The sequence below is a fragment of the Aphis gossypii genome, chromosome 3 (assembly GCF_020184175.1).
Source record: "Aphis gossypii isolate Hap1 chromosome 3, ASM2018417v2, whole genome shotgun sequence".
Classification (NCBI taxonomy): Eukaryota; Metazoa; Arthropoda; class Insecta; order Hemiptera; family Aphididae; genus Aphis; species Aphis gossypii.
The window spans coordinates 51,314,425-51,332,574 of record NC_065532.1 but is presented as its reverse complement, the minus strand read 5'-3'; the positions used below and the strand labels follow the sequence as shown (position 1 = coordinate 51,332,574).

General features: G+C 24.6%; 1 protein-coding gene across 1 annotated transcript in view; it reads right to left on the bottom strand.

Moving 5' to 3' along the window:
• LOC114122455 (calexcitin-2) overlaps positions 1-18,150 on the bottom strand; it is a 76,075-nt gene that overhangs the window by 18,452 nt on the left and 39,473 nt on the right. Inside the window, exons 2-3 of the mRNA XM_027985123.2 lie at positions 16,253-16,350; positions 6,946-6,998 (exon numbers count right to left, since the gene is read on the bottom strand). Coding sequence (XP_027840924.1) covers positions 6,946-6,998; positions 16,253-16,313 — 114 coding nt within the window. The 5' untranslated portion in view covers positions 16,314-16,350. The remainder of the gene's footprint in view (positions 1-6,945; positions 6,999-16,252; positions 16,351-18,150) is intronic.

Genomic DNA, 18,150 nt, shown 5'->3' with positions numbered 1-18,150 from the left:
TTTACCAAAAACTTTGTAGTTCCGTTAACCGGAATTTCACAAATATTACAATACAAAATTGTATTATCGGTATTAAAAATATTTTTATGCTTGTTTACAAATCTGTAAACAATTCCTCGTTGAAGTTTTTACTTTAGGTTTTTTATTTAAGTTATGAACTAAAATATCAAAAATTACATAAATACTTACACAATTTCAGACGTAAAAATAATACGCACAAACGCACGAAATGACTGATTGGTTTCCGTCGAACACTTAACTCTTTCATATGACTTTATCTACGTATATTAATATAATTTATATGTATATATGAGTATGTCATCTTATACTTAGGTATAACGACCGGTCGTAAATTTATCGATATTACGTGGCTATGGACTTGAAAATATAAAATAAAACAAACATTTTATGTGCTGTATGAATAAAAATATGCACTATAAAACTACAAAATGTGTAGTTTAACATGTATTAAATATGCAAAATACAATTAGTGTTATTTTAATAAGAATAATCTAAATTGGGGACAATTCTCATCAGATTTTAAAAAGCTTACTCCAATACATACATGTATTTGAATATAAATCCGTTCTATGGTAACCACCATGACCGTTTTCCGCGTTATAAATATTCCGATTTTCATAAAAAAAAAATTTATATATTATTTTAGATATTTTTTGAGAACAACTGAATCCATTAATACATCCATTAAATTATAATAATTATTATATATTTGACTCACTTTACTTTATTTCATGTAGTCTTTATATAATTATATCAAGATCACTAATTTAGCGTCGAAATACTTGAAATAATAGATTACTAAGGCTCGAATTTTAAAGCACAATAAGTAACTAAAAAGGCGATTGTTTTAAAAAAGCAAAAAAAAAAAAAAAAAATACCAAAAATTAATATGAATTAATTGTAACTAGTTATATGAACTATTTAAAAAAAAAAAGAATTAACTACCTTGTATTTCCCTTGATTTGCAGTAATGAAACTGACTCTATTTGTCTGACAGAGTATTTAACATTTAACATAGAAAACGAACTCTTTACATCCAATGAAGTGATCGATGCATACTTCATACAAGAGGTTTTAAAGTATAACACTAAATCTTAAATTTTGAAATGGTCGATATCGATGTTATATGCATACTGACCGTATAGGTACTTTGGGCTATATTATGTAGATCGATAATCTATACGTTTGATACATTTAAATATTTAATAAACAACCCGATAACGTAAACAATAATAATTCAATATAACCACCACACCATTTAGTCCGCATTCTGGGTTTTTACATTTTTTTTTTTTATTTATTCAATTTTTTATTATTACTATAGTAGTATAATAAACATTTAAAAATTCTACAGTTGAAATAACTGAAAAAAGCAACAAAAAAGCATTTACATAAAAAAAAAAAAACCGAAAAAAGCATACTAAATCGATTTATTTGGGATCAGAATGACATGAAACGAATTTATGTATAAAAATTAGATTTCTATCTCATACATAAAAAAAGAAGCATATGTTTTAAAATCCGAGCCCTATAGATTACATAAAACAAAGTATCAAAGTATTAAACGGCACCAATAGGTAAAATATAAATTTAAATGATTACAAACATCACTATAATACATAGTTTAGTTTTAAAATACTTTAAATTATAAAAGTATATAGTAGTACTTGCACCGCGTAAAGTCATTTTAAGCTGTGTGCACATTTTTATAAATTATCATAATATGCCCTCGGTTACTCCTTACTCGTTATTATTTCAATATTTTTAGACATACAAAAAAATAAAATCAACACAGTTCAGTAATGAATTTAAAAATTAATGAGTACATTTTTCGCGGTATAGTTGCGGTTTCAACTGTCTGAAGCTTTCTTTAGCGTCTGCGGTAATATGCCCTATATCTAACGGTTTCCGGCCGCTATGAAATAATAATAATAATACGGAATTCTCAAAAAATATCTTAAACTTATTTTTTTCTTTTTAGCAAAAATCGGAATATAACCTTTGGCGGAAAATAGATATGGTATTATGATGATAACAAGTGAGGGTCACTTGGGCAGAAAACGGAAATCCCCAGCCGTATTACGATTATTTTCATGAGTAAACACCGTTGTATTATTCATTTCCATGCTGTATGAAAATACATTAATAACTAAAAAAACCATAAAATAAGATTGTATTTTTGTAATAATTATCTTTCTGACGACCGTCTACCATAAAAGCAGCAGGGTTTCTTCACCAACATGGTGTTTATTTAAGAGTGAAACAACTGCTTCAAGGCAAATCCTGTAACGCATTGCAGTGCTATATTATAGGGTGACCGTATTTACATATTATACATACAAAAAAAAAAACCCCCAATGAACAATTTTTGTTCAATTCTGAAAACTAACAATCAAATATTTTAGTAATTTTTAATTTTGTTTAATATTTTGGATACAATTTTCGCCTGTATTTACATGTAATAAATATTACTTTGTGCAATACGCTATTAAAGAACATTCTTATTGTTGACAACTGTTTGTCATCATTCAACACTCATTTTACAAACATTGTTATTTATAAATGATAGAGTTATTAACTTTGGTTATGGCTTACAACTCAATATTTAACAATAAAATAATAAAAATGCTATTTTAGTTTGTGTAGAAGTTTTACTTTTTTTGTACACATATCAATAACGAGATTTATGGTCATCCTGTGATACATACAGTATTTACAAACATATATCCAACTAAAACTTCATTTTTTTTCTTAAATTAAACACCATAAACATATTGTATACCTAGGTATAAATTACATAATATTTAAATGCGCTGTATACTAATTGAGTTCCTATACCTGAAGAGAAAATAATAATAATAAAATAATAAATTATTATATATTTATATTATAAAATATTAAAAAAAAAAACATTTTTAACCATACCTGTAGAATTTTTTGAAAGTCTGTAAAAAATGAGAAGGAAAGTATTTTTTTTTTTTAATTTGACAGGACTTAGTATTAAAACATAGACTCAATTAGTTTTATACCTAAAATTTCACTTGACTCAATTGGTAGGTATATACCCTAAACAACCCGGGACTCAATTCGTCATAAAAGGTTTTACTGGGACTCAGTTCGTATGCAGCCTTTAAATGTTCTGAATTATTTCAAGTAATTATACTTTTCACCACATTATTTAATATCTATTCAAAATTTCAAACTATCAGTTGATGTGCTCTGAGAGCCGAGAGGTCATGTATAAATGTATAATATTGACCAGATTGTATTCATATACAATGAACATTTACTTTAATCAGTTATTATCTTATTATTCGATAAGTTTCTGGATTTCTTACTATGTCTACCAACTATAATTTTAATGGTATTATATTACCTTGGATTTATTTTTCATAGCCAAAGTTATTTCCAGTGGTATACAATATTATGGGCATTAAGTATTTAAGTTTTATTGTATATCTGTTTATTATAAGAGTTTTATATACTATAAATACCTATAATAAAACGTATTATGTAGTAAGTATGCTTATTTTTTTTTTAAACAAATTAATTAACTATAATCTAAGGTTTTGTTAAATTATTTTTTATTGTTTATTTACTTTCACCAATGTTTTGCATTAAAATACAGTGTAATTAGAACCTCTATATAATTCAATTTAATACTCTGTATTAAATACTTGCAATGTTTACTTAAGTATTTCAAAGATATTAAAGAAATTAAATTTTAGCACAAAGATTAGTATAAAGAAACAGTTTAGAAATTAAACAATAAAATAATTAAATTATTATTTGCAAGGTTAAGAATTTCATAGTCCAATTACTATTGTCTCTAAAGGTAAGTGTTTTCTTGCGGCGTTTTATGTAAATTATAATCTCAGTTGAACTTGAGATAAGAATTATTATTTATAATAAAATTTATTTATCTGCCTTGACAAGATTTTTAAAATGTGTTATGTTTTTGAAGAAACTTTTCAATTATTTATTAGTTTTTAAATTGTTAAATTGTATACTGTTAAATATAATGATGAACTTTCACATTTTAAGTGTAGTGTGTACTAAAGTAATGAAAACTTGAACTTATAAATAAATACGTTTATAAGAAAATACTGTGAAATATGTATAGCTCAAGCATTTTATTTATCATTGCGTAATATACAGGTGGAAAGAGGCTTACGATAGTTGTTTGTAAAGAAAAATATAAAAGGACAGTAATGGTAGTGTGTGGAAAAGTTAGATAAGTGATGGCGATGTGGTTTGACGGAAGAGGATTATTTTGAAAAGAATAAATGTATAAGTAAAGTAAACAACATAGAATAAGTATATAAAGTTATATACCTATGTAAAGAGTAAAGTTTACGACAAAATTGGATAACTCCGTTTAACGATTAATGGAATATATTTATAATCCATACTACACAATAAAATATCAATTTATTTTTAGTTTTTAATTTTTTTAATTAGCCGAGATACTGGAATTAAATTAAAAAGAAAGCTAGAAGAATGCATTAGCCTTTTTCTTACTGTTTTTCTTTTTAAGGTTTAATCTTTCTATTTTATCTTAAATATCAACCAGCTTACATTTGCTTCCAGAAAAAAATTTCAAAATTTAAGATAAAAAAAAAATAATGACGTAATGACAGATATGAACATAAAAACAATACACAAATCATTGTAAAGCCAATAGACATCCCTAACTCCACTTAACAATTCGATTGTTGTTAGATTTAGGTTGAAATTACTTTTCTAATTGAAGAATATTTGAAAAATGATTGGGTATGACTAAAAGTTGTTTTGCAAACATTACATTAACAATTAGTGATAAACCATGAAATATGTTTGTACTACGTAATTTATGGAGGTAATGGTATATCTGATTACCTCCGACTTGTTGGAAATATACCAAGTTTGTTATTTGTTGCGATAAGATTGTTCGGACAATTTTACTATTTTTGTAACATTCGAAACTATAAAAAAGGTCTAGCAAAGCACACATGCGACGAACGTGATTTTCTATGATTCAAAAAAAAAAAAATATATCCAATTGAAAAATATATATGACATGCGTTCTTCAAATCAAACTTCAATTTCCAAAACTTTAGTACATTGTACATTATTATTATTTCAATACAAATATGGACATTCTATACATGACGTTAGAGCTAAATTTGAAATGGAATCTTGGGACGTGATAGTTCAACTAGCTGGATTCGAGGATAATGTCCGCAATACGTAAATTTGAAATGTTTGGGATGCCACATATGGTGTATACGTAAGTGTATAATAAATAATAAGAACGCGTAAAACTATAATATAAATACATTTTATTCCAAGAATCCTTCAAACTTAAACTTTGAGATACATATTATGGATGGAAAAATAAACTTTAAGTTGAGAGTCTGGATTGAGTTTTATAAAAAAGTTATCTAAAATTGACATACTATGAAATTTAAATTAATCTGTTGAGCATAAACCACCAAAGTTAAAATATTTAAGCACTTATTAATGTGTCACATATCAACCGTAAAAGATAAAATGAGTCGTCATAACATAATATTGCTAATAAAAATAGATTTTTTGAAAGAAATATGTCAACTTAATTTATCTTTTGAAAAGTTTATATTATTGTTAGGTATATAATCTTACCTTCATTATTTTAATCACACCATGGAATCAGTTGGGTGTGTGTGTTTTTTTTTTTTAATTAAAAAAGTAAATCAACGACTAATTTGTGAGTTACACAATAGATTTAAAAGTTCTTAAGTTTTGAAATAAATTTAGTTATGCAATAATAAAAAGCTTGGTTGGTAGTAGTGTGCAAATAATAAAATTGTAAATATTTTTAAAAATGGAGTCAAATACTACATTATATTTTTTGTATTGAATTGAGATTTTCCATACTAAATCTATATAAAAACTGTTGTACTATATTCCATGTAGCATTATTTCATCTTATATTTTTAATTTATTGTGCAAGCAATACACAACGTATATTTACTAAAATTAATAATTTCCGTGCGGTTCAATAAATTTAATTGATTTTACAATAATGCCTTTTTTTAGTACCAATGTCTGTTAAAACTTTTCAAGTAGAAAGAATGTTACTAAAGTTTCGTAATTTATACTCCTATATTGATTGGAAATTTTACACAAATAGTACTTTAAAGAGGTAATTTTTGTAATTTTCTTGTGGTTTATCAGGAAACTGCGATAAACTACCGTAAACCCACCGATGCACGTTATTTGCCCAGGTGTTCCTAGATCCATGATGGATATTTTATATTTTTACTACAGGAAAATATGGATAATATATACTTTTTAGTTTTTAACATATTATATTTATGTTTTTTTTATATTTTTTTTTTGTTATACATATTTGGAATATTTAAAACTTAAATTTATATCTTATACGTATTTCTCTATTCGATTTTTAAATCTTGATCATGTAATATTTCTGAGAGATGACAATACATTTTCTAAAATAATAAATTATTATTATGTACCATAAAATATACTATACTAACATTAGTAAAATATGTGTAAATAATAAAAGCAAAACTACTATCAATCCATAAATGCATTGAAGGATTAAATTAATTGTTTTCATTATTTTTAATTTTTTTAATAATTTCAATTGAGTTATTATTTCTATAGTTCTAAGTCCTGACTTTATTCGAATTATAAAGTTTCAATATTTAAAAGCAATTAAATACAACTATCTATATTTATATTTTTAATCTCGAATAGTGTCATGAACACGTAAAACTGTACTGCTGATAATATACATTACTGTACACGATGTTATTAATTATTTATTATTAAACACCTTCGTTCACAGCCTTATTAAAGTCATCATACACGATGATATTGCATAAATGTAACGACATAACTAAATTATCATTGTAAAATTGAATAGTAATCACTCACTTCGATAGCGATCTCGAAATCTTTCTTGTCGATAGTGCCGCTGGAGTTGACGTCTGAAACATACCAAAAAATAACGGTTAATAATCGTCCAATTACATCGGGCAAGTGTTTGACAGTTATACGATAGCCCATAGACGTCATAATGAAAGATTGACGATGGAAAAAGATTTTCAATGTTGGCCATCGCATATGCGGAAACAGCTGGAGGATACGAGTGTGTGCTTGAAAAAAATTATTATCGACATTCTAAGAAAAACGATTTATACTGTTTTCGTAATTCAATATTTTTATTATCATGAGTTGTTTTTAATTTTAAACTTATTTTATTATAATCTACTCTGTAGGCATTAAATATATAATATATATATATATATATTATTTACTAATATTTAAAATCGGATTTAGGTTGAAATAATAATTCATTATTTAAATAACTTCAAAGTAATAAACTAATGTACCTAATTAGATTCATATTATGTGGGTAGGCGTAAGATCGTCACTTGAAAACTATACGTAATTACGTAATTACAGGGGTTAATATCAAATATAATTAATAATTACCCAAAGTTAGTTAGTTAAATATTTAACACTACCTATTAAAGTTTATTTTTATATACAATAAATAACACGTGATAAATCGTGTCTGCTAAACAAAATATCAATGGAAGCATCAATTAACTATAAATTACATAATTTCACTAAGGAAATAAATTATTCCCAAAAGCAACAATATGCACCTGTGTCCTGTACTTAAAATTGTAGTATTTTTATATTTATATTATATAATCAATAATGGTACTGGTAACCATGGAATTTAAAATAGCGACGGACAAACACAACAAGTATATAAGTTTCATTTTACAGATTATACATAGCAATATTATAGAAACATGTTATTATATTCATAATTATAACTTACTAAACAATAAATATATTAATCAAATATTTTTAAATTTAAAATAATCATATATAAGTACTTATAAAAGTATATATGTATAGGTAATGTATTTTACAATAAATATACCGTATATGCGATATATTGTTGTTTTAGTTCAACACATTTTATAGTGAGAATGTTAACAGCAAGATTTTATTTATGAAACTACTGAATTGTATATTTAACCTATTTTGATCTCAGATATTATACTAAATATAATATTTTTGCTTTTGGATTAATGCTTAGAAAAAATGTAAAACTGTAAAAAAGTACCTATTGTATTATCTTAAAAGTAGTATCTAATACAATAACAAACAAACATCATTGAAAAAGCTAATAGATTAATATATAGGTAACACACTTTAAAGTATAGTAAGTATACAGTATTGTTCAAAATATGTTTTAATTATTTAAAATTTAATTTGAATCAGCGACTTGTTGTAAATTTAACATTTCAATCTAATTAAGTTTGACAATACATTGATTGTCAGTTTTCGATTAATCAATTACGTATGCGAGCACGTTAAGATTCAAATCTAATAATTAGATTAGATTAACATGATATAGCTTTTATAGAAGTTAAACAAGAGACATGTTCATTTACTATTACCTACCTAGTTATTATTACCTACTGCTGAAAATGACCAGTGTAGCGTCCTCTTAATAGTAGTACATAATGGCTAATGGTTATTAAAAACATATACTACCGATGTAATAAATATGGTATATTTTATAAAATGTATAATAAATATATGTCTGAATGTTATTGAGCAATATGTATGTTTATGTGGTTTTAGTTTAAATTTTATTATTTCAATAAAATATACATTTTTTTTTAAACTGAACTCACAATTAATTATATTATATTGTAATGTATAGTTAAACTATGCTAAAAAATCTAGAACTATAAAATATTATGTTGAATAAGTTTTAAAAAATGTAATAATAGGCCATTTATTTTTTCAATAAGTACCAATATTTTTTTTAATATTGAAAATTCAATGCTTGAGTTCTATAAAATAAGACGATCTAACTAAACTCGTTTTTTGAAACCGCAATTATTTTATATATTTTAATACATAACGGAAGGATATAAGCTTAGGTACACGGTCAGCGAAGCGAAATAAGAACTCAATACAACAGTATACTATACTGTCTGTTCATTTATGTTAAATAAATGTATTAGTTTCATTGCTTTTATGCATAAATTACTTTACGAAATATATTAATAGATTATAATAAAATAATAAAATGTATAATGTACATTATTCACTGTTAAACTGTTAATAAACTAAGTGCTAAACTTTTCTGTTTAAATATTATAACATTTTGTATGGTTTGTAATTTTTGTAACAATTCTACAGAAAATAGAAAAGTTTAAGGAGCAACTTTTTATATAATAAAGTATTTTATGATGTTTTTAACTTTCTTTTATTCTGTCAATTTTTTTCAATCATGAAATTATGAATATATTATACTAAATATACAAGAATATTGAAATTAATTAATTACTATTCATCATAAAAAAATATTATACGTAAGATAATATATTATCAACAATCATCTATCTTTAAATTTTAAAGAATTATAGTAATACATTAACGAGAAATATATTTTTTTATGAACTGTTTTGTTTATGATTTTTGAATGTAAATATTATATTTATAAATATATAAAAAAAACTATAGTATAATGATAAACTTTTTAAATATTTATGCTTCATTGAATATGATTGATCGAATAAACATCAAAAACTGCTGTGTTTGCTAAATTGATATATTTTTTACCATATTCTGGTACTAAACAATTTCTATGTATCATTATTTTTAATGCATCCGAAATAAGCAGACTAACAGTGTTTTTTTTTTATTTACTCTTCGTTTGACATAATTTTCGTACAAAACTGTTATCGGGCTACTGTGGTTTCTCTAAGACGATATAATAAATTAGTTAAGATAATAGAGTACATTCATTTTAAAATTAACATAATTTAACCGCGAGACATCAAAAACCATACGCTATAAAAATGTTTGTAAATATTGACCTTTTCTTCAGTAAAAGCTGTTTAACTACTGATAACGATAAATCTGTTAACCCAGTCCATTAATCTCTTTTTGTTGGATTTTCATCTGCTGGCTTCCTTGTGTGTTAGCCCAAAATTTAACCTTTTGTTGAAACTAATATAATATGAGATTGTGAAATGAACCAGAGAAGACGACAACAGTCGAAAGTCAGCACTCGACCGAGTGTGGAACAATCCCGATAAAATTCACTAAGTGGTCGAACGACTGCAAATAGTGGACGAGAAAAATAATAATATAATTGAACTGATGTATTCTAGACAGAGTTGACCTTAGAATATGACTGATAGTATTTTAAAAAGTATTTGAACAAGTGTACAATAAATTAAAAAAAAAGTATTTTAAATACAACTTTTATACTTATAACAGTTATAACAGTGTACATAGAATGTTTTCAAATAATAAAAAAAAAGTTGTCACCATAATAGAAAATTTTTTTGTTTATATCTGACTAAAATTAGCCATGGTATTAAGTTTTAGAAAGTTAAATTTTTGGAGAGGAAAGAATCTATGGGATTGAACATAGTTAGATTGTATTAAAATTAGTTTCCTTCCAAGTTTATTAAAGCTGTTCTTTACTGCTTTATTTCTTTTTTAAAAAAAAATTTACATTAATATTAAAAAATTCGCAGATAAATCATGGAGTAATTTATTTATAGATTAGACTAAGAAAACATTTGTTTGATGTATGTAAACATCGATGCTTTGGTTAAACACGATATTAATTTTAATAAATTATATATTTTTACTTACAATAAGTTATTTATAAACTAAAATATAAGTTATTAAAAAATGTTTTTGTATTTAATACGTATTACTATTTTAAATGTTTATACCAACATTTTGTATCTAAAATAAATAAGTTTAGTTAATTAATTAATTGAACAACACGTATGGGAATAAAATTGTTTAAGAAAAGTTATCAAGTACAAGAATATAATATATTATTATGTAAATACTGTAGGTAACGATAATCGAATACTGTTTAATGCTACCTACTGAGAGACGCTAAAAAAATTGGGGTGCTAACTAATCGACTTCAGTCCCAATGTACTTTTCGTAAATGTTTAATGTTCAACTTTGAAATAGTCTCTCCTTGATCGACTAATTTTAGAATGTACATAAGACATTCTCAATCACCGGTCACCGGCGAATTACACTGCCGATTGATCGAAAATATACAGAGATCATGCGTCACTGACTGTTGACTTCAGAAAAATATAGTGTCCTGCCTGGATGATTTTTTTTTAGTTCAGATATGATCGTTTAAAGAACTTGAAAAGATCCTCTCCAGACTGTAACCGTAGAACTCTGAACTCTCAGTCGTTATCTTGGTTGAATTTATCAATGTCATGAGCTACGGAGACTACGCAATAACTTGAATAATTTTTTGGATGATTAGACGACTTTATGCCTGTTTTAAATACTTTATAACTTTAATTATCTCGTTTGTATGGTAAAGTCTAAAAATAATATATATGCAATTAATGTATAAAAAGTTAACCTTTCATGTATATACGTATATACTATATATGTATAAAAATGATGAATGGTTATCCTGCAATAAATTAAAAAGTTTTTTTTTCAAATCCGCTACATTAGTTATTTCAAAAATTGTTATCAAATATTACATTTTTATTGTATTATTATGTTAAATATCTTATAAGTTTTGAAACCAAATAGGAAAATAAAATCATTTAAAGCTTTTCAAAATTATCCAACATAAACTCCATACTTTTTTGTACACTTGGGAATGTGGATTATATTGGCAGTATAAATTTTGCTAATAACAAATACTGCAAGTAAACAGACAGTTAAATAAATCTCTAGGGAAAGTTTCAGTTTTATAAACCTTAGACTAATGTTTTAGTATTTATACATAAATTATAACATTTGGTTTACACAAGTTGACTTTATAAGGTTTTTTTCGTTTTCTGTTCAACATTAAATTTATTAAGCATTACTCTAAAAGTTTTTTTTTGTTGGAAATATTTTGGCAGTTCTTAACGTAACCTATCACAAACCATGAAAAATTATAAGACTATAAATGATCATTATTTATTTGATTCGCAGATTGACTGATAGACGCCATTATTGTACTTGAAACTTGAATTTTTATTGTTTAAATTAAATTTTTTTTTTAATTTACAATTTTATATAGTAATACAGTAATATGTATAGGCAAGATTAGATATTATAGAATAATATAAATAATGAAACAAGTATAATAAAAATTGAAATGAGTATAACTAATAGTATTCAAATAATGTTATTGTACCTTTTGTTCAAGTGTAATATTTATTTTAATAAACAAAATATAAAATACAGATTTAGTACAATATTAAATTATACTGTGTGAGAAAACCGTTCACATAAAACTTTGGATGAATGATTTTTTGAGTAGGTTTTAGATTATCATATATTATACCGTAATAAAGCAGCTTTATACGGGGCCAATTCGAAATAGGTACTTATTTTATTATGTTTGAAAAGTTTATATTGGAGTTTTCACTACTTTTACGTAATTATAGGTTGTTAATAATTGATAAATGAATGCTCATTCGTTGTAATACTGTAATAGTAATTCACTTATACTAATTATACTATTATGTATTTTGTATACTCGGAGTTGGTGTTTGTACTTTATTAAGTATGTATTATTAAAAGTTGAAACCATTACACCTATATAATTATATGTTAGTTTGAAATTGTTGGTTAAAATATGCTAGTTGGATAACTATAATAAGGCGCATTTAAAACATAGGCTAAGTTTTATTTTCAAGTTTTGCAAACAAATTTGAACGTATACTGTATACATTTAGTATTTGAATAGTCACGTTAAGTTTATAATGTTTGAATTAATTTTCTTAGGTTTTAAGCTAAATTTAAACAAAATATTTATTAGTGGAAGACTTAAATCTATATCCAGTATACACGTGATATATAATTAATAAGTCCGTTTTGTGTAAATCAATAACTATAAGAACAAAAACTATATTTCTGTTTTATTTATTTATTAGACTATGAAATTAGGGGAGGGGACGATCATAATTAGTAAATCACCCTGTATATATAATAAAATATAAAAATTCGAATCTTGTTTGTGTCTGGCATAATTTTTAACTTAGTATTTTTATTTTATCCCTAAGGTACTAGTAATTAATTTATTTCATGTTTTTATTATATATATTTTAATGCTTTAATTTTAAATATAAAATTCTTAATTAGGTACCTACCTAATGTAATTTAATTTGAAAACCTAATTAGTTACTAGATGGATATATTATAAATTATTAAAATATAAAGTATTATTGTGTGGGAGGGTGTTTGTGTTATTTAATTATCGCTTATACCTTATGTTTTGAATAAATTACAGTTCTTAGTTTTCGATACAATAAGTTTGTATTTGTAGATTTGAGAAAAAATGTCTTTGTGTAAACATATCGTATTCATTATACTGATATTTATGGATTATTGAAATTTATATAACTAGGTAGTTACTTATTTGTTATTTAAATTGAGTTTCATGAAGTTAGTTAAGAAATTATATTATGAATACATACACGTTGCGAAATTCAATATAGCTTTTAGTAAATATATGAAGTATAAAACAGTTCTGTATCAGCGAATAATGTTTATATTTTATTAGGTAATTTGTTTACTTTGTATTGTAAATTTATTTTTTCTTACAGCTTTGCATAATAATTTTATTAAATAAATCATTGTATTATTTTGCAGTAAATTTTTATCAATTTTCTTTGTAATATACTAAATACTATATAATTTAAGTTTCAATTTTTTTAGTTATTAACACGTAATATAATATTTACTATGGTATTGAATATTCTACTCTGCAACAAGTCTAATTCAATAAAATATCATTATTATAGTATTATTAATTTTGTATTATTGAGCAAAAGAAGGGTAAGTAATGTTTTTTTATACAATCCAATATCCGTTAACTAATTTTACTTTTTATTTAAATAGACTACAATATTTTTTGGACACGAAATACCCTCTATTTTATCAAAAAACTTAAATTATTAAACCAGTGGGACTTTTAAACTTAAAATAAACAGTATTTGTTAACTATTGTAGTCTTATAACTGATTATTTAAAATTTTTCAATTGGAGAATAATTTGATTTATAAATAATTAAAAGACTTATTACTTATTAGTTATTAGACGTTAGAAAGTTAACGTGTTCAAAATTAATATGCTAAGAAATTAAAATATAAATTAATAATCGAATTCAGGCACATCCAAGATTTTTGTCTTTGGAGGGGGGGGGGGAGCAATCATTTTCCTACTTTCCTTAAACAAATTCCTATCAGAATTTTTGGTAAGTAGAGTGCTACTAGTACCAGCGGGTTTGCTTCGTTTTTGACTCATTTTATTATTTATTTATTACACGCACGTATTTCACACAATACTATCACAACGGCAAAATCGAACGAACTGAATTGTCCAAACGAGAATTTTATGCCTTCAGTAGTTCAGTCGTAATTATTATTGTTATCGTAGTTACCAATCAAAGTCGATCCCACGTAATCGCTAATACCTATAATCTAAAATCTAAAAATAGTTTTCAACGAAATAGCGATCGGTGTCTGATGATTGTCACTAACTTTATCACGTACTATTAATAATTGGACTACCTATTAATTTATATCTAACATTACAATAAAATTTGGAAAAAAATAATCTATATTCATGACAATATACTATAATAGTGTATAATTTAATAAACAAAAACAATTTTTTTGTTTGGGGGGTAGAGGCTTTTGGTTTGTATCCCCATTGGATGTGTCAGGGCGTGATCGAGTTAAACACGTATTGAGTAATTATAGTCTAAACTAGTATATAATATGACCATATCTAAAGCTATAAGTTGTATCTATTCTATTTTAATTACCTAATACCTACGTATGTTATACGTATAATATACGTATTAGTTATATGAGTATTTGTATGAGTTCAAAACGTTATTTATTTTTCCTACTACATTAGGTTAAAAGTGATTTGTACATAAATTCATTGGTTGTAAAAATAATAAAAAAATTATACTATGTTCAGTTCAACTCAAAACTTGGATCCAAATGTTTCAAGCCACCAAATAGAGTAAAACAGATCAGTAGATATCATATATTCATTCTACATAAATAATAAATTATATTATTCATATATAGTAAAAACTATACGCCATATTGCATACTTTCATTAGTAAGAAATAAGTAAAAATTACACTTACTATAATTATTAAGAGATACTAAATTATAGAGTACTAGTTGAAAATATGTCAATATATCTGATAGTTTGATTAGTATAAAAATATATTATTAGTTATTAGTTAGATTTGTTAATAATATTGTATATTATAAAACAAGAGAAATGTTCATCTCGTTAAGATTTAACAGAATTTAGCTATAATGTATATTGTATAACTTCTGAGCAATGATAACTTTACATTTAGTTTATGATATTAAAAATTAATATTACGAGTAAGGTAACCAACTTTAACTCGTATTATGTCACATGTAATTAAGAATTCTAAGAAAGTTTTTGAAAGAGACACAAGAATTCTTAAGTTACAATATTCATCAAAATTAAACAATATCTAAATATGACACATTAAGTTTAAATTAAACATTTATACAACTATAGTTGAGTAGTTCTAGAAACAGTAAATTCATACTTATAGATTATAAATTATAGATGATTGCTATTATTAATAAAATGTAATATAATATTCGTAATATTACCTTGACAAGTTAATAATTTAAAATGTAAAATCATCTAATTTTATTAATAATATTAATAATTAAATATTTTATTAATAACTTGTTTATGTGTTTCGTTAGAATCATTTGAATGAATTTAATATGAAGATATCTCAAATATCAATTGTGTGTTAAGATTCTATAATATGTGTTTTATCAAAATGTTTCAATTGAATATTACTAGTAATTTAAATATGATTTTTTTTTGAACTTGTATTTGTAACATGAATTGGACAAGACCGAAATAGAATAAAAAATATTTTTTGTATATAATATAATATTATTATATCGATATATAAAAATTAATGATTTATTATTTTCAGTTCAAGGTTGAAATATTACACATGGTTAACTAATAAATAAATAATTTGTTATATTTTTTAGTAAACTTATAAATGGTTTGAAAAATAAAATATTTTACTCAATTTTAAGTACTGGATTGTGTAAAATATTATCAATATCAGAGTTTATAAATTTATAATAAAATGTAAACAAAAATACATATTTACCGAAGAAGACATTGAAGACATACATGAGCTTGTTCTTTCTGAATTGTGAAATTGAAGACATTATTGTTTGCTTTTTGAAAATTTTCTTGGGTTTTTATCTAAAATAACAAAACATAATATTACAGTAGATTATTTTTATAGAGAATTTAATACAATATTTATTAGTACATTCATTAATATTTTCAAGTATAAGACCATTGTTCATTATTGTAGTATCACATAGTAAAGATAAATTAGAAAGAAACAGAGAAGAGAGCAGTTGACATTTTTTCTATAAAAAATATAAAATATAAATATTTTTAGGATACTAATTTAATATAATATTATTCATAAATGTAAAATGTATTTTGGTTATGAGATATCTATAAAGTAACACCTGAATTTTTAAATATCTATTTATCTTATAAATTGTTTTATACAGTACATTGCAAAATATTTTCTACAATCGAAATAAGTAAGAAAGCAGTTAAGTATATTTTCTACGGATTGTTAATGTGATTGAAAACCATGTCATTAATTTGAACTTTAAGTTTTTCTCTGTCTAACTATTCTGACTCGCGCAAAGTTAACAAATGTCTATATTACCCGCTAATATTTATCGTACTATAGGTACATAAGAAAATAGAATTAAATTATAGAAACTAAAGTTCGCATTTTATTTTGGTTCTAAGTTACTTTGGTTTTGCCCCAACAACGAGACTGATGTTTTGCCTTGCTCATTTTTTCAAATTCTATACAGTTATTATAAGCTCTTAGTATAACTTTTTCAGACCCCGTTCCAATTTTCCACAAAATCATATGAAACGTCTGCCAAGCCAAATAGATGTTATCACTGCCAAAATTCGCTTTAGGATACAGAAATGTATCGCCCACAATTACTTCTCACCTACTACTTTTGAGAACTGGAAATATATCCAGGAACCTCGTAGTAGACTTATCCCGTTTAAGCTCTGAATAAAACTTTTTCCTAAATCATTTCATTGCAACTTTTATCTTTATGTATCATTCGTCAAAATTAGTTTTCCAATTTAAAATGCATTTAGTTTAAATTTAATACAAACAACTATATTTTTGAGCTATGAGATTTAATAAAAAATAATAGTTTAAATGTTTAAGCTATTTTACTTAAAACAAATAGCCAACTAATTTATTAACACGGACACAAATTAAAAATTTATAAATAAATGTAATTATGATAAAACAACCAAAATATTTATCACTGGTATATTAAAAAAAATAGTATATTATAGAAAATTTAAAATATCATTCCTAAAATATACTAAAAACATAATTTACTAATCCGCTTTAAAAATGTCAAAAGTGTGAAGATTTGCACAATGGTGCAAATAGTTTATATTGTGTTTCATACCACACACGTTCAAAACTTTTGGTAGCTAATGCAAAATTCATTAATAGTACTTTGTCATCTAAACACAAAAAAGTTTCCAAAAGGTTATGAGGTAGTGTTTTTGAATTTTAAATTTCACGACAGCCGGATGCGAAGCCTTCACTTCCGAATTCCGTTTAGCTCTAGGGTACGTGTTTGGACATCCGGTATGCAAAATTCGTCGGAAAACAATCTTTCGACCTCCAGTATAACAAAAATGTCATTGTGTATTTCGTTAGGTAATATATATTAATAAAAATATATTCACCCTTCACGCTGTATGATAGATTCATTGTGGTTATTCTTCTGGCAGTACAGGTTTGAAAAATAGCATGTCGAAAGGCTCTATAATAATATTAGCATTTATAAGAGATTTAGTGACTTTTATAACGCTGTCGAGGATGAAAGTTAAAACGAAATATTATTAAAATGTTTGATAAGTATTTATGGTGTCAGTAAAATATTCAATCTCTAGAAAGTTTCATCATAATGATGTATAAATTGTCAATTG